The sequence below is a fragment of the Pogona vitticeps genome, chromosome 1, assembly GCF_051106095.1.
Source record: "Pogona vitticeps strain Pit_001003342236 chromosome 1, PviZW2.1, whole genome shotgun sequence".
Classification (NCBI taxonomy): domain Eukaryota; kingdom Metazoa; phylum Chordata; class Lepidosauria; order Squamata; family Agamidae; genus Pogona; species Pogona vitticeps.
Genome location: NC_135783.1, coordinates 247,192,551 through 247,209,112, shown reverse-complemented (window position 1 = coordinate 247,209,112; position 16,562 = coordinate 247,192,551). Strand labels below are relative to the sequence as shown.

Genomic DNA, 16,562 nt, shown 5'->3' with positions numbered 1-16,562 from the left:
ATGATTTCAGGTAACTTGGTTTTGAGATTCCTGCTTGTTTCTCAGATGGAAGCCACATATTTGAGTTCTAGCATGGTTGGATTTAAGTTGATTTCTATCATAAGATGAACCATATTCTTCTAATGCATATTCTTCTACAATATTTTATTGTATCTTATTATATCTCCTGTTGTATTTTATGGTATTTTATTTTGCACTTTTATAATTTATTGATCTTGTTATGTTTTGTGATTCTATTTTTGTCCTTGTTTAGTTGTTGTAAACCTCCCATAGTGGCCTTGGCTGCCAGATGGGTGGTATAGAAATCAAATAAATAAATAAATAAAATAATGCACCTACGAGAAGACTACAATCTGAAGTCTGTCTGACTGAGCAGCAAGCATGAGATTGTCAGCATGAAAAAAACTTTTGCTTCCCTGAGGACATAGTTGGTTATCGGTGTATATACTGAATAATATAGGAGCCAGTATGCTGTTCTGGGAGAGATCATTCTTTTCAGTCCTCCATTGGCAGCATTGTCCTTAAAACTGGATGAAAAATCTGTGATTTTGCAAAAGAGTTTCTCTTACTTCTGTTATCTTATAATCCTTATAACTTTTGCAGTAGTATGTGATGATGAACAGTGTCATAGGCATCTGAGTCAACAAAGTGATATTTCAGGCTCCAAAACAATCCTCAGGGTGGTGTGTTAAAGCTAGGATTTATGTTGTATAATTCTTCTTAGGTCTAAAGCCATCCTGTTGCGGGATGAGGATTGGTTCTACCATGTTCGTTATATAATTAAGAATAATTCCTTCCAAGACTTTATAAAGATGACAGAGTAGCCTCAAGTTTTTGGGTCTGTGGGTTCTTAATATAATAATAATAATGTGCTGTCAAGTGAATTCTGGTTTACGCCAACTCTTTTCAAGCTTTCCTAGGCAGAGAGTACTCAGAAGTGGTTCACCATTCCCTTCTTCTGGGGGCATCCCGGGACTGTGCAGTTTGAGCAAGGTCACACAGGCTGGCTCAACTCACAAAAGGCATAGTGGGGACCTTAACCACCGAGCTGTCCAACTTGCCACTAACGTGCCATCAGGTCAATTCTGACTTATGGTGACCCTTTTCAGGATTTTCCAGCTACAGAATACTCAGAAGTGGTTTACCATTCCCTTTTTCGGGGGGTGCAGTTTGCTCACACCCACATACCTCATTTCAAAACAGCAATCGCTTGTATATTTTTCCAAATTTTTGGAATGCTGTGTGAATCAAGAAAATTATCAAAGAAATTAATAACTGCTACTGTGCCAAAATGTTTTACCATTACAGGCCTAATGCTTTACCATTCGGCAGCTCCCTATAGCTTCTTCTATTCTGCTTAAGCTGAATGGTCTGGTAAGGTCATTGGTCCCCAGGTGGTTGTTTCTTTCAAGAAGTCCTAGGCTTCTGTAGCAATGTTCAGATTTACCATTTCCAATAAATTGTCAGGATATCTGATTTGCTAAAATAATTTAGCTGAGTCGTTGCTGAGTCACTTCAATAACCTCCAGGCCTTTTGACTGTTTCTGACACATTTATTTCTTCCATTCGTTGTATCCAATTATCTCTCTTCATTTCTGAGACCAAATAAATTAATTGCTACCTGGCCAAAATGTTTTCTTTGCTCAAGAAAGTTTGTTCTAATAGTACCGCTCCTCCATTAGTTATCATTAACTGTGTGTTCCCAGACACTATTGAAGTCTCTGGTAATAACATTTAGTTTTTGCTATGAAAACTGTTTGGAGTTTTAAAGGAAAAGGTTGCATTTAGGTAACTTATAAATGGAGGATACTGTGCAATTAACTTAGGCCCATTGCTATTATCTCTACATCATCTTGTTTTGTGAAGGTGGTAGACAATATTTGGAGTTCAGGTTAGTGTAATGCTTCCATATTTTCTATGAGGTTTCTCAGCTGCAAGTCTCATGCTGGTCATCAGTGGTGTCTCTATGTGTTTCTTGTACACAAGGTACATCACAATCATGTACTGGCAGAGCTGATGCAGCAGCTCTTCAGGTATTGACAAACCTTTTGTGTTAAGAAAAATAATAGTTAGCTTCAGCCCTGACAACAGCCCTTTTATCACTGGTGGCCTTAGCAGGCTACTGTCAAAGTCATGTAGTCACTCTTTCAATGCGGTTTGTACAACCTCACATTGGTGCTTCTGAAGTGGAGAGCTCAGATGAAAAATGCTGTCATTGCCCAGAAACACCCAAATGTGTTCACATTGCTTTAATGAAAGGTTGTGTTTTATATAATGTACACATATAAACATTTTCATATTGTTTGTTTTCTGAACAAAATGTCATCAGCATCAGCACCCTGGCTTCAAGATTTCTTGAAAATTTACAGGTCTGAACAATCGGAACACATGAGCTTGGATTATTACACCATTAACCACTGGGTGGCAAGTGCGTTCCACATTCAAGATGGGGAATGAAAACCTCTTGGATTTCCTTCAATGTCTTTAAACCAAGCTAAACTTCAGAAATACTTTTGTATTTTTACTGCTCATGCAATTCATGCTACACCAGAATGAGAAGTATATTTCACATACTTTTTTCTGGAGGGAGTATTTTTTGCTAGGAAATTGCTTTCCTCAATCTTCTTGTTTTAGTATTCCTTCTCGTTTTCATGAAACACTTGGAGCGTAATGTTTACCAGTCCTGAGTAACTCTTAGATTAGGCACAGGGAAGTACAGTTTCAAATACCCAGTGAGACAGGAAATTCACTGTTCCAGGTGATGTATGTAACTCAGCCTGATCTGTCTGAGATTACTGTTGTGAAGATAAAATATTAATGTATTACACAAATTTATGAATCACTCTTCCAGTCAGTAAGTATCCAAGCTTTTTACTTTTCTTGGTTTTTCTATTTAACCTCCCATCTTGATTATAGTATTATTGTAGATTTTAATTGTTGTTTTGAGTTGCTAATGCACAATATATTATGAGCCGCCCTGAGTAGACTCCTGTCTAGAATGGCGGGATAAAAATCCAATAATAAATAAATAAAATAAATATATATTATTCAAGTAAAAATGATGATGACAATGATGAAATAAAATATAATGCAAATTAGTACATTGGGGCAAAGGCCCACTAAAAACAGGAACAAAAAAACCTTTATAAAAATGTTAATAATAAAAAAATTACTAGATTAGGCCGTCACCTATCCATGGTTCCTTGTTTACTATTTTAACTCTTTTGCAGTTTCAGTCCAGGATGTGATGTGCTATGTTGAGTCCAGGATAGTTCCAAAATATGAAAAAGTTTATGATATAAATCATACAAAACATGAAAAAAAATTAATACAAAAGAAAATTAATGTGTAAAAGTTGTAGCCTAGTGGCACAAATCCAGAGCAAGGGCAGTGAGAGAACTACATTGCTTTAAATATATCCTTTTAAAGTGAAAAAAGACAAGCAGGCATTTGACATTTAATGTAATTTGTGTCAGCTAATAACTTATGCTTTGAATTCCAAATAAATAAATACAAATGATTAAGTGATAGTACTACTGAAGTCACCTTGCTGTTCAAGCCAAGGATAATGGGCTTAATTCAGTCTCCTTACAAGTGGCCATCCTTGGTTGCTCAAGAAAGTAAAATGCCCATAAAAAAACTAGCCTTCCTTTTCAGAAAAGTACTAGGAATGTGGTTCAGTTAAGGCAGTAGGTGTTCCTCCCCAACACCCCAGATTTTGTTTTAGTTTTTGTTGCTAATCATCCCCAAACAGGGTGTCAAAAAAAGAGAAGCAATCTTTTTCAGTGCTCATTTTAACTTGAAAAAATATCTATTAATTTTTTTTTGTTTTACTCAAAACATTTCAAGATGTCTTGAGGGCAGGCAGGAGAGGACAGAGATGTCGTTAGTTCAGGGAGGAGAAGTTTTTAGGTCTAAGAACCCCATTTTTATCGAACTGAAACAAAATTGTTCAGTTTTCCACACCTCTTCTCTCCACCTTGTTATCCACTCTCTACTCAGCAAACCTGCTCACTCACCCTATTGCTGGATTGGCTGTAGAAAGAGGGAGAAACATAAACATAAAAGCAGTGGCACTAACCATGACTAGCAACAGAGATGAGATCTGGCAAGCCAGACACAGAAGGCATTTGAAGACCATTAACAGAATCTACAATTACATGACTCACCACTAAAAGCGGCAAGACAGGGATAACTAGCCACTGCCAAAAACACAGAAGCAAACCTCCATTAATAGGAAGTGAAGAGTCCAGCTTGACCAGCTGCCTCCAAACCTCACTGCCCTGGATCAAGTTCACATCCTCAATGTTACAAATGGCTATGCTTGGACACATTGTTTGGATTAATGAACAATGAGGGTAAGTTTCCAGGCTGCCTTGCACATCTGTTGGGAAAAGGATATTTAGCAAATCTTTGGATGCTTTCTTATGCTTGGAATCTCTCTTAGCGTAACTAAAATTCATGTTTGAAACCATGGTTTTCATAAATAGAGATGCAAATAGCATGCAATAAACATTCGGCAAGTATATTTAAATATATGTATAAAAATATGCCCCTAGTATGCCAACTGTATTTCTAATTGAAAACTAAGGAACTACACAACATGCATAACTTTTATCAAAGACAGTAATGTACTGTATATGGGCTGCAGTTGAAGCCTCTTCAGAACATTGCTACAAACAAAAACTTGACCCACTTTTTAGATGGAACTATATTTAAAGTGTCTGATGCAGACTGATCAGTTTTCACTAAGGGCCACTAGTTCATTTTTGAGCAGAATGCTGATTATGCATAGACCAGAAAGTTGCCAGAAACTACTGACAAGAGAAAAGACTTATAAAGTGGACATAAGAGTCTGCAAGATTGTACATGTTCAGAGCAAGGGCCAGACATAACAGGGGCCAAAGGCAGAACACATACAAGACAGAAGCTTCTTGAAGGAAGCCACAGAATTGAGTTTGGGTGGTTAATGACAAAACATTTTGGCGATCTCTCATTCATAGGGTTGCCATAAGTCAGCTGCAACTTGACAGCATAGAAGAACAAGAAGGAGGAGGAGGAAGAAACTTCATGCTTCACTGTTCAAAAGAAAGGAAACACTAGTTTACCAAATGCTAAAGATTCCTTACAACTTTTGTGATTCTTCTTCTTAACAATGTCTGGTACAGTTACGTTTTAGAGTCAGTGAGGAATCCAGCCAAGCATTCAGCTTCTGCTAAATCTGTGCAATATTAGCAGGGGAAAGGAGGAATGGCTGTCTAACATTATGCTGACTCAGTTTCCCCAAGTACACACCTCTCTTGGGGAATGAGTAAGATGATTTTCACAAGCACCTCTAAAGCAGGGGTGGAAAATGTGAGAAGACCAGGAGCCACTTCCTGCTCTCCCAATCTACCACATCCCTCCCAGAAAAACTAGAAATGACCAGACGGTCTCTTCTGGGTCTTTAATAATAATAATAATAATAATAATAATAATAATAATAATAATAATAATAATAATAATAATAATAATAATAATAACAACAACAACAACAACAACAACAACAACAACAACAACAACAACAACAACAACAACAACAACAACAACAACCATATACTACTATATTTGTTAAAAGGCAGAAGTGATTTTCCCCCCAAAAACAAGGTCTGCGGGACCCATACTTTGTTAGAAATTATATACACTCCCCAGAAACTTATTTTGATATATTTCTTATACTCCCCCCCCCCAATATGTGAGGTGCAAGAGGTACACAAAAGTAGTCTTAAGGCTACATTCAACCTGTTACACATAGTTACTTCTCCTGCACTAGGGAAATACTTTTTTAGATTGGCATGGGGCATTTCTGAAGGTTGCTACCATCATAAAAATCAAAGAAAGCCACTGTAATTTAGCATGCACTTTCCAATCAATATAGCTTTTACATTCAAATTGCAGATTGGCAAAAGGCAACAAAATTCAATGTTGCCAAAGCACTAGATTTCATTCTGGGGAAAGTGGTAGTGTCTCTGTTGAAAAAAGATGTTGGTTCAATCGTATTGGCAATTTACACATGAGTAAGGAAAATTGTGTAAGTTGCAGCAGTGAGTTGCCACTAATCAAGGTTGCTCTCCTGCTTGTGCATTTGTGCATACAACCTTGAACCCAACTAACATCTTATCAGCAGCAATTAATTGTTGCACTTTAATGTGATATCTTACACAGAACTTGCCTAAGATTCTGATGACTGCTTTTATTCTTCAACCACAAAACAAAACCATTCTATTTTAGGTTTTTCTGCACCACTTTTCAGAGAGCTGTCTTATTTTATTGCCTTGAACTCTCTTTCATCAAGGCTACATATGTGAGAAATGCAACACAAGCAGATGCTACAACTTAACAATACAGTGGTGCCTCGCTATGCGAAAACATCGCTGTACGGATCAAAAAAAGCCATTGGAACGCATTAAACATCGTTTAATGCGTTCCAAATTGGCAGAAAACTCACCATGCAGCGATGTTTTCCGGGTCCGGCAGCCATTTTCGCGCCCTCAGTAAGCGAGGGGAGGGCGCAAAAACGCTGCGCGTGGCCATTTTGGCCGCAGCGAGACCGCGGATCAGCTGTTTGGCGGGTCCAAAATGGCCGCCGGAACATCCGAAATGGCCGCGCACAGCGTTTTCGCACCCTCCCCTCGCTTACCAAGGGCGCGAAAACGCTGCCTGCGGCCATTTCGGGTGTTCCGGTGGCCATTTTGGACCCGCTGAACAGCTGATCCGCGGGTCGCAAAGCGAAGGTCGGTAAGCGAAACGCTTACCGATCTTCGCTATGCGAATTTCGCCCATTGGGGCCGACGTGATGCCTTCGCATTAGCAATCCCGGAAAAGGGATCGCTATGCGAATTCATCGCTGTACGATGATTAAGCGAGGCACCACTGTATATCAAACTTCTACAGTTATGCTGTATAGCCAGACCACCTACCTATCTGCCACAGGTAGAGGAAAAGAAATCTACAATGATTGTGATGATGATCACGATGAGGACACTGATGATAATGGGACAGCCCACATTCATCAGACCTATTCATGATGGCGATTCATAACAAATGTTTCCAAAGGTACATTTCTATAATTGGAAGGGGGGGGAAGCATGAAGGAAATGACTTTGCACTCACCCTTTCCTTTTCTGATGGCCGTGGCTTTTCTGCTACTCCACTTCCACCATCTCCAGACATCTAAGTTTAAACAAAATGAAAGAAGATGAGCAAGCAGTATCTTAGGGTGGCCAACAAACAAAATCTGACTGGATTAACATGATGCATAAATTTCAAAGAATTGTCTGTTTCCTCAAAGAAGACGACGGAAGCAAAAATTGGCATACAGTATGTCCATACCAACAGAGTTTTCCCTGCAGGCCATATTTGTATTAATAGGAATGTTTTTGACCCAAGGGCATTTTAAAGAGGGGGCAAAATGGAAATGGCCCTGGGCCTCTCACAAGGGGTTTCACACTGAGAAGGGGTCACATTAGCACAGCTGTTGCTGCTTTGTTGCCAACTCCTTTCTTCCAGAATCCCATTGCCTTGAGTTTTATGAACCTCACGGAAAAGATTGCTCTGCTGGTGGCAAGAGTATCCTTTTGTCATGACAGCATGAAAGTTTGGACCAGACAAGTTATGAAAGAGCAGCTGAGAGGGCACAGGTGGGGTGGAAAGTGGTAGTGATGGAAACAAGATCTGAAGAGGGGGGGACACTGCACAGAGGTCATGAGCCTGAGGCAAAGAGGGAGGGCCATCTTCTCCAAAGAGCAGCCAGACTGGCAGCAAGTAGAGCAAGGCACTCACATGGTGCAGGCCTTTGACTTCCTGTTGCTGCCGATTCTCTCCTTCAACGGAGCAAAAGGAAGAAAACGGAAATATCAAGGGGGACCCAATGCCCCAGACAAAGACTGAGCTGCATATTATTATGGACAGGTCTTTGAGCCCATGGATACGTTGTTGGTACTTGGGATAATAGAAAATAGGCTCAAAGACTTCTCAATATGCCCTCATACAATAGGCAAAACAACAGGGGGAGGAAGACAAAAAGACAGATGAGCGCTAGCCACCACCAACCCAAAGATGAACATTTGCCAAACGTTTACATCCTTTTTTTTTTCCCAGTCTGCCAGTGCCTCCCTGGGGACCTGTGCTTTCAGAAAGACCAGCAACTACTAGACCTCACAGAAAAACATCGCTTTTTATCCTCATGTCCTAAACCTAGTCCTTTTACAACCCCTCTTGCACCTTGAGAAGCTGATCATCTTAAACACCCTTCCTGCATTTCACCATAAGGACTGTTATAAAGAGTAGGAAAGGAGAAAAAAAAAACGATTTTGGATTTACTGTCAATTATCAGTTAGGAATTGGTTAAGGAGAAGTAGGGAGGCATAAAGGTTTCTCAAAACCTCAAAGGGAGGCGTGATGCTAAAAGGGATTATGAACCTCTGCTGCAGAGGAATGTGACAAATTTGAGACTATTGCACATAGCAGTTTGAAGATATTTATAATAGGGACCTGGCTGAGGCTTCTATGAATGGTAGTACTGGGCCCCACCTTTATGTAACTCTCCCAATTTCAGATAGGGTGGTTATTGCCTCATTGCCATGAAGGAAGATGTAGAAAACAAGAAACAGAAAGAAGATATTCTTCACAAAAAGGAGGACTTTCTCTAGATGTGAATTTATTACTGTTCATCATATTGCACTACTTAACTTCCTTGGGACATAGCATTGAGAGAAAGATGAGATACAAACCAAACCAAACCCAACCAATTAAATCAATCAATCAATCAATCAATCAATCAATCAATCAATCAATCAATCAATCAATCAATCAATCAATCAATTAGATTAATTAGGCATTCTGTTTAATAGTACTCTGAAATGCCGTGTGCCTTGTATTTTCCTGCAGCCTACTGAAAAGGAATAGAGAGAGAGAGAGAGAAAATAAACAGAGGTCACTGTTGTGACAAACCCAGACCTACTGGGATCTGCCACACGTTAACTAAGCTGCCACCAACCATTCCCTATAAGAAGTCACACAGACCAGGGATGGATTTTTAAACAAATAAAGAACAAGGTTTATTTAAAACAACACACAGGGAAAATAAAATGATCAGGTGAATAGGATATAGTAACGTGGCTTAGTCTCATTCATACATGCACACAGTTTGGTTCACACAGAACACTTAACTTGAAGCACAGACCCTGAACCTATCAGTTCTGGCTAACCAACAGACACCTGAACCTATCAGGTTGGTACTGACACACAGTAGTACCCTGTCTGACACACAGACTCCCACACCAGCTTCTTCTTCCCAGCTGCTGCTTCGTCACATCCCAGCGTCTGAACTTCTCCCCACACGCATCACATATATATACAGTACAGCCCCTCCTCCTGATGTCCCGCCTTCCACTCCCCATAGGATGGAACTTTCCCTCCAAACCCATGACAGACAGGTAACATCAGTGCTGTATGTAACACCTCCCCTCTTTATAAGTTGTTTTGTAGGGGGAAAGCTAAGGTGCTTTTTCCCAAAAAAACAACCTGGATAAAACACACAAAAACAGTTATACATACAATATCATACTTACTTATACTTACATTCTAAGTTAACCATATCAATTAGGCATTTAACCATTTACCATATACATTACATCAATTTACCTTTATTCTTACAAACCAAATTCAAAAAAACAGGTACATTTAACCTTTGTCATCAATATATATACATAGTCCATGTTTCTTTCGCCGTCTTCATTCTTCAGGTCTTCTTGACAAGGCGTCAGCAACACAGTTCACTGACCCTCTGACCACCTTCACTTCAAAGTCATAGTCCTGTAGGTTTAAAGCCCACCTCATAAGTTTGCTATTGTGGGTTTTCATTGTCTTTAACCATTGCAGTGGTGAATGGTCAGTGCACAGAACAAAATGTCTTCCCCAGATGTAAGGCTTGGCCTTCTGGATCGCGTAGACTATGGCCAAACACTCCTTCTCCACGGTTGCCAAATGTCTCTCACCTTTTTGAAGTTTCCTACTCAGGTAGGACACTGGATGCTGGTCACCATTCTCATCCTCCTGGCAAAGAACTGCTCCTACCCCGCTGTTAGACGCATCGGTGTAGATGATGAACTCCCGGTCGAAGTCTGGAGCCCGCAGCACTGGATAGTTGATGAGCGCCTGCTTCAACCTCTGGAACGCCTCCTCACAGTCGCTGGTCCACGGGATGCGGTCATCAGCCTTCTTCCTCGTCAGATCGGTCAGCGGAGCCGCAATCTCGCTAAACCTCGGGATGAACTTTCTGTAGTAGCCCACCAACCCAAGAAATGATTTGACTTTTTTCTTGGTGTTGGGTCTGGGCCAATCACGAACAGCTTCTATTTTGGCCTCCAGGGGTTTTATCACTCCTCCCCCTACCATGTGACCCAAGTATTTTATTTCTGGGCTACCCAGCTGACACTTGCTGGCCTTTACTGTTAGCCCTGCTGCACTTAACCTCTGCAGCACTAATTCCAGGTGTATCAGGTGATCTTCCCAGGTATTACTGAAGATCCCTATGTCGTCAATGTAGGCCACTGTAAAGTCACTGAGCCCTGCCAAGGTCTGGTCCATCAGCCTTTGGAATGTGGCTGGTGCATTTCTGAGACCAAAGCTCAGGACTCGAAACTCATAGAGACCAAAAGGGCTGCAAAAGGCAGTCTTTTCTTGATCCCTGGGATCAATTCTTAATTGCCAATATCCCTTTACCAGGTCCAATGATGAGATGAACCGACAACCCCCTATGGTTTCAATCAGGTTGTCTAGCCTGGGCATTGGGTAGGCATCAGGAGTGGTTACACGGTTTAATTTCCTGTAATCGACACAAAACCTAATGCTCCCATCAGGCTTGTCCACAAGGACTATCGGAGAGGACCAAGGACTAGAAGAGGGGACGATTATGTTCTCCCTAAGCATCTCGTCCAGCTCCTTCCGCACCTTGTCCCTATAGGGTCCCGTTACTCGGTATGGGGATACTGCCTGCGGGGGTGCATCCCCTGTGTGGATCCGATGCATCACTCCCTTCACTATCCCCGGCTTGTTGGAAAACACCTGTTGATATTTACTAAGCAGCATTTTTAGTTCTTGCTGCTGGTCTTGGGTGAGTGCAGGACTGATCTTTACCTCCTCTGGGTTGTATTTTACTTCCCCTCTACCCTCCCAGAAGGGTAATTCAGCTTCCTCACTCTCAGCTGCTTTTATCGCAAATAAAACCCTCTGTTCCCCTCTGTAGTAGGGTTTTAGGGCATTCACATGAACCACCCTCCTTGCTTGGTTCTCCTCCTGCTCTATAAGGTAGTTCAGGTCTGACATCTTGGAAATGACCCTATATGGTCCTGCCCATTTGAGCTGCAGTTTATTCTCTCTGCAGGGCCTAAGCCAAAGCACTTCCTCCCCTGGGTCAAAGTGCCTCTCTCTAGCTTTGTGGTCATACCATGTTTTCTGTCTGACCTTCTGAGCTTGCAGGTTTTCTGCTGCCAGCTCTAGATTTCTCTTTAGGTCATTCATCAAGGTGTCTATGTATGTCACAACGTCTTGTGGGTCATCCTGGGTGATCTGCTCCCAATTTTGTTTGATCAAATCAAGGGGCCCTTTCACCCTTCTCCCAAATAAAAGTTCAAATGGACTGAACCCGGTACTGGCTTGTGGCACTGATCGATAAGCAAACAAAAGGGATTGCAGCTTCTGGTCCCAATTGTTTGGATTCTCTGCCAAGTAAGCCCTAATCATGCGCATTAGAGTCCCATTGAACTTCTCAGTTAACCCATTACTTTCAGGATGATAGGCAGTGGTTTCCTTGTGCTTAATTCCACAGATTTGCCATAAGCGTTTCATGAGCTTCGATGTGAACGATGCGCCCAAATCTGTGATTATTTCTGAGGCAAATCCCATCCTGGACATATACCCCACCAAGGCATCTGCCACTGTGTTAGTTTCAATGTTAGTCAAGGGTATGGCTTCAGGGTACCTCGTGGCATGGTCCACAATGGTGAGAATGAACCTGTTCCCCCTCTTTGTGGCCTTGGGCAAAGGTCCCACTATATCCACCCCTATGCATTTGAACGGAGTGTCAATCACAGGCAAAGGGCACAACTTTGCTTTGGTCCTGTCGCGGTTATTCCCCTGCCTTTGACACACATCACATTGTTTACAGAACTCCCTGATCTGCTTCCCTATGTCAGGCCAGTAAAAATTCTGTGTGATTCTCTGCTGTGTTTTGTTCACCCCTAAGTGTGCAGCAAACATGTCAGAGTGCCCCCTTTGTAAGATCATGGGGCGATACTTTTCAGGTACCACCAGCTGACTTCTGATCCCATCTCCCCCTTTTGAGATATTCCTCAGGGTCTCTCTATACAAAATCCCCTTTTTCTCCAGAAATCTCACTGGGGTTTCAGGTGTTAGCTGGGCGTCAGTCACCTGTTCAAAACACTTTTGGAGAGTGGCGTCTGCCTTTTGCTCCTGTCCAAATCTGCTGTCTGTGGTTAAGGTTTCCACCACAGCTTCTGAACTCCCCTCTGCTTCCGTCTCTGGCTCATCATTACCCCCCTGAACTGTCCCCGTGGTGGCTTGTGAGCGTGTAATCACTAGCACCCGTTTCACATGTTCAGCCAGGTCATTTCCCACGAGCACGGCTGCTGGCAGAGTCGATGAAATCGCTAGCCGCCAAACTCCCCTCCAGCCTTGAAAGTTGACAGGTACCTCCGCGACTGGCAGTGAGATTACCTGCCCCTCAATCCCTGCCACCTTCATGCTCTCATTTGGGATTACATATTCCCTAGGAATAATATCTGGATGGCACAGGGTCACCTGGGAACAAGTGTCCCGCAGCCCCCGATACTGACGGTCAAGTATTCCTACGTCCACCCCTGCTGTCTCAAACAACTGAGAATCTGTTCTCACCAGTAGGCAGCGCCTGACCTCTACAAGAGGACCATTTTCCTCAGCCTGATCAGCAGATGTAGCTGTTCCAGATTGAGTAGCCATGGCAACAGGCTCCCTCAGTGACAATGAGCCTTGCTCTTTCTGGACACAGAACACAGCTTTTGGCTTGGTCCCACTCGAATCCTGAGGCACAATTCCTTTTAGCTGCTTTAATTTCTCACACTCTGAGATTAGATGGCCCTTTCCCTGACAGAAATAACATTTTCTGGTGTATTTTGAGTCTTTCTCCTCTTGTTTTGGTTTTCCCTCCAAAATCTGAGGTCTTGGTTTCATGTCTGAGGGCTTCCCTTCACCATGGGCCCCTCCCCCTTGCTGGCTTTTCCCTGGTCCCTGAGAGTACTTGCTGTAGGTTTCTTTGGGTTTACCTACCGATTTCCCCTCACCCAAGGGCTTTCTTATTTGGGAAATAAAATCTGCGATCTCGGCTGCTTCTGCCACAGATTTTGGTTTCCTTTCCCTCACCTGGAATTTCAGTTCCCCATGCAGGACTGAATAGAACTGTTCCAGCGCTATCAAGTCTTTGAGCTGCTGAAAGGTCTCTGTCCCCTCCTGAGATAGCCATTTCTCTAGCAGCCTCACCAATTGGGCCCCCACTTGGGTAAAAGTCTGCTCTGGTTTCTTTGTGAGGGACCTGAATCTTTGCCTCAGCTGTTCCGCATTTATCCCATGTCTTGCAAACACCAGTTTTTTAAACTCTGCAAAATCTTTCATCAGTCCCTCTGGCATCTCTGAATAGACCTCGGCCAGGCTACCACTGATTAAAGATCGCATGATGGTCATCTTCTCAGTTTCCCTCACTGAGAAGTCCACAAACGCTCTTTCCACTAGGGAAAAGAACACCTCAGGACAATCTCCCTTGTGGTACACAGGGAATTTCTTCAGGTCAGCTTTAGACAATTGGCCTCCCTCAGAATCCCTATTGTTATTATTGTTCTGATTCATCAGTTCCAATTTTCTTAATTCAAACGCCATTTTCTCTCTCTCCAATCTTGCTTCTCTTTCCATTCTCTCAATCTCAAATTGCCTTCTTTCTCTCTCTAATCTTTCCTCCATTTCCCTCACCCTCAGTTCATGCTGTTGGGCTAGGAGTATTTTTCTGAGTTCTGGGTTCTGCTCTCCTGTGCTGTCACCTTGCACTGAGCCAAATTCATCCTCAGAACCTTGGTCTACCTGGGGGTCTTTCACTTCACCCATTTCTGCCATTTGGCTTCGAGTCAAGGGCATAATCCCCCCCCCAGAACAGGCTGCTTTAAAAAGTCAAGCCTCAAAATAAAACGACCACTTTTTTTTTCCTTTTGCCTCAGAACCAGCTTTCTCTATAGATTGCTGCTGTCCTTCAGCACTACTTGCAACAGTTGCGAGCTAGAGTCTACCCCCCTCTGCTGGGCCTCTCAGCAGACAAGCTAGCTCACTGCTATTTCACAGTTTTGCCTCAGCTTTTTCCCGCCAAAACAGGCTGCCTCAGAGCTCCCTAATCTAGCCCCCAATCTGAGGTTACACGTTCTTCTACTAGTGCACCCCCCCGTGAGGCACACCTAGAAGATTACCTACGCGCTCTCAGATTGTCCCTGACTAGACCCCCCTTGCTCTGGGCACACTTGCCAAGGCTTTGCTGGACCGCTGGACAACTGGACCAGTCGTATCCCACACGCTGGACACCAATCAATGTGACAAACCCAAACCTACTGGGATCTGCCACACGTTAACTAAGCTGCCACCAACCATTCCCTATAAGAAGTCACACAGACCAGGGATGGATTTTTAAACAAATAAAGAACAAGGTTTATTTAAAACAACACACAGGGAAAATAAAATGATCAGGTGAATAGGATATAGTAACGTGGCTTAGTCTCATTCATACATGCACACAGTTTGGTTCACACAGAACACTTAACTTGAAGCACAGACCCTGAACCTATCAGTTCTGGCTAACCAACAGACACCTGAACCTATCAGGTTGGTACTGACACACAGTAGTACCCTGTCTGACACACAGACTCCCACACCAGCTTCTTCTTCCCAGCTGCTGCTTCGTCACATCCCAGCGTCTGAACTTCTCCCCACACGCATCACATATATATACAGTACAGCCCCTCCTCCTGATGTCCCGCCTTCCACTCCCCATAGGATGGAACTTTCCCTCCAAACCCATGACAGACAGGTAACATCAGTGCTGTATGTAACAACTGTCACTAATTGTTTATGTATATATTTAAAATGTTTACATTTATGTGGTATATCGTATTTCCATTAATTTTTCTGCATGGGAGGCAACTGGGAACTCACTGCAGCTTCTTGTCAGCAATTGACAAGTCCCCTTTTGGATTTTCAGATGTATGCCAACTAACCAGACTGGTGCATGCATGAGAAAAGTCCTGGTAAGCCAAGAATCATTAATTAGTAGTAACAGGTCACTGCAAGTTATGCTATTTGCCTTCTGCAGACATAACTACTGCATAGGATTTTGCCCAAGATGTGAAAAGATGAGACTCACTGACTCACTGAGTAATTTTCAGAAGTCCGAATTATAATCAGTTTCACACTTTATAGCTAAATAACAGAATTCCACAACACAGTTCTAGACAAGAAGCTGTTCATTCTCTATGATAAACATAATAGTCTAATATTTATATAGCCACTTATGGAAAAGTTGTACATTTTGATCAATTGTTTTTGTTTCATTAAAAAATTGTCAGCAAACAATGTTGCAATTCTAAATTAAGATACTTCTACATGTGTACTCAGAAAGCTGCCTGTTGTTGTTTGTTGTTGAGTCGTTAAGTCGTGTCCGACTCTTCGTTAACCCATGAACCAGAGCACGCCAGGCCCTCCTGTCTTCCACTGCCTCCCAGAGTTTGGTCAAATAGAAAGCTGCCTACTCATCTGTATTTGATTTCTGGACAAACCCTACATCAAACATAAGCTTAGTTACAGGAAAGGTCATAATTCAGTCCCTCTTCCAAGTTTTTATTAATAAACATAAAAATAAAGCAACTTAAAAAAATCTACATAAACACTTATTGTTCTCCCCTTCACAGGGATCAATGGAGATAATCTGTTCCTTTCTTTTATGGAGCCTGATTCCTCTTCCAGAAGTACATTGACTCTTGCAAAGGTACAGAACCTTATACATCAATCAATTAGATTAATTAGGCATTTTGTTTAATAGTACTCTGAAATGTTGTGTGCCTTGTATTTTCCTGCAGCCCACTGCAGGAAAATACAAGGGCTATCAATTTTGTATTATATCAATACAAAATTGATAAATTCTCCCCGTACATACCCAGACACATTCTTATTTAATACAGTATTCCATTTCTTACTCTAATTTCGCTTGCTAATTTATCATTAATACTCTGTTTCCCCTGTAAAAAGTTTGGAGACCCCTGCTCTAGTCCATCATTCCAACTGGATAACATTAAACCATGACAACTCTTCCCTTCCTTCCTTCCACTTCTATTATTTGCTCTTTAGTATTCATCCTTTCCATCCTATCAGTCTTTTATTCTAATAACCTGTTTCCTCCTTAATATTTTTGCCAAACTTCCTTTCAGTTTCTCTGGGAA

General features: G+C 42.1%; 1 protein-coding gene across 4 annotated transcripts in view; it reads right to left on the bottom strand.

Annotated features, from left to right (window-relative positions):
* COL18A1 (collagen type XVIII alpha 1 chain) overlaps positions 1–16,562 on the bottom strand; it is a 202,385-nt gene that overhangs the window by 52,820 nt on the left and 133,003 nt on the right. For all 4 annotated transcript variants that reach the window (XM_072985478.2, XM_078383561.1, XM_072985477.2 and 1 more), the window contains one exon: positions 7,153–7,212. In XM_072985478.2, the coding sequence (XP_072841579.2) occupies positions 7,153–7,212 (60 nt within the window). The remainder of the gene's footprint in view (positions 1–7,152; positions 7,213–16,562) is intronic.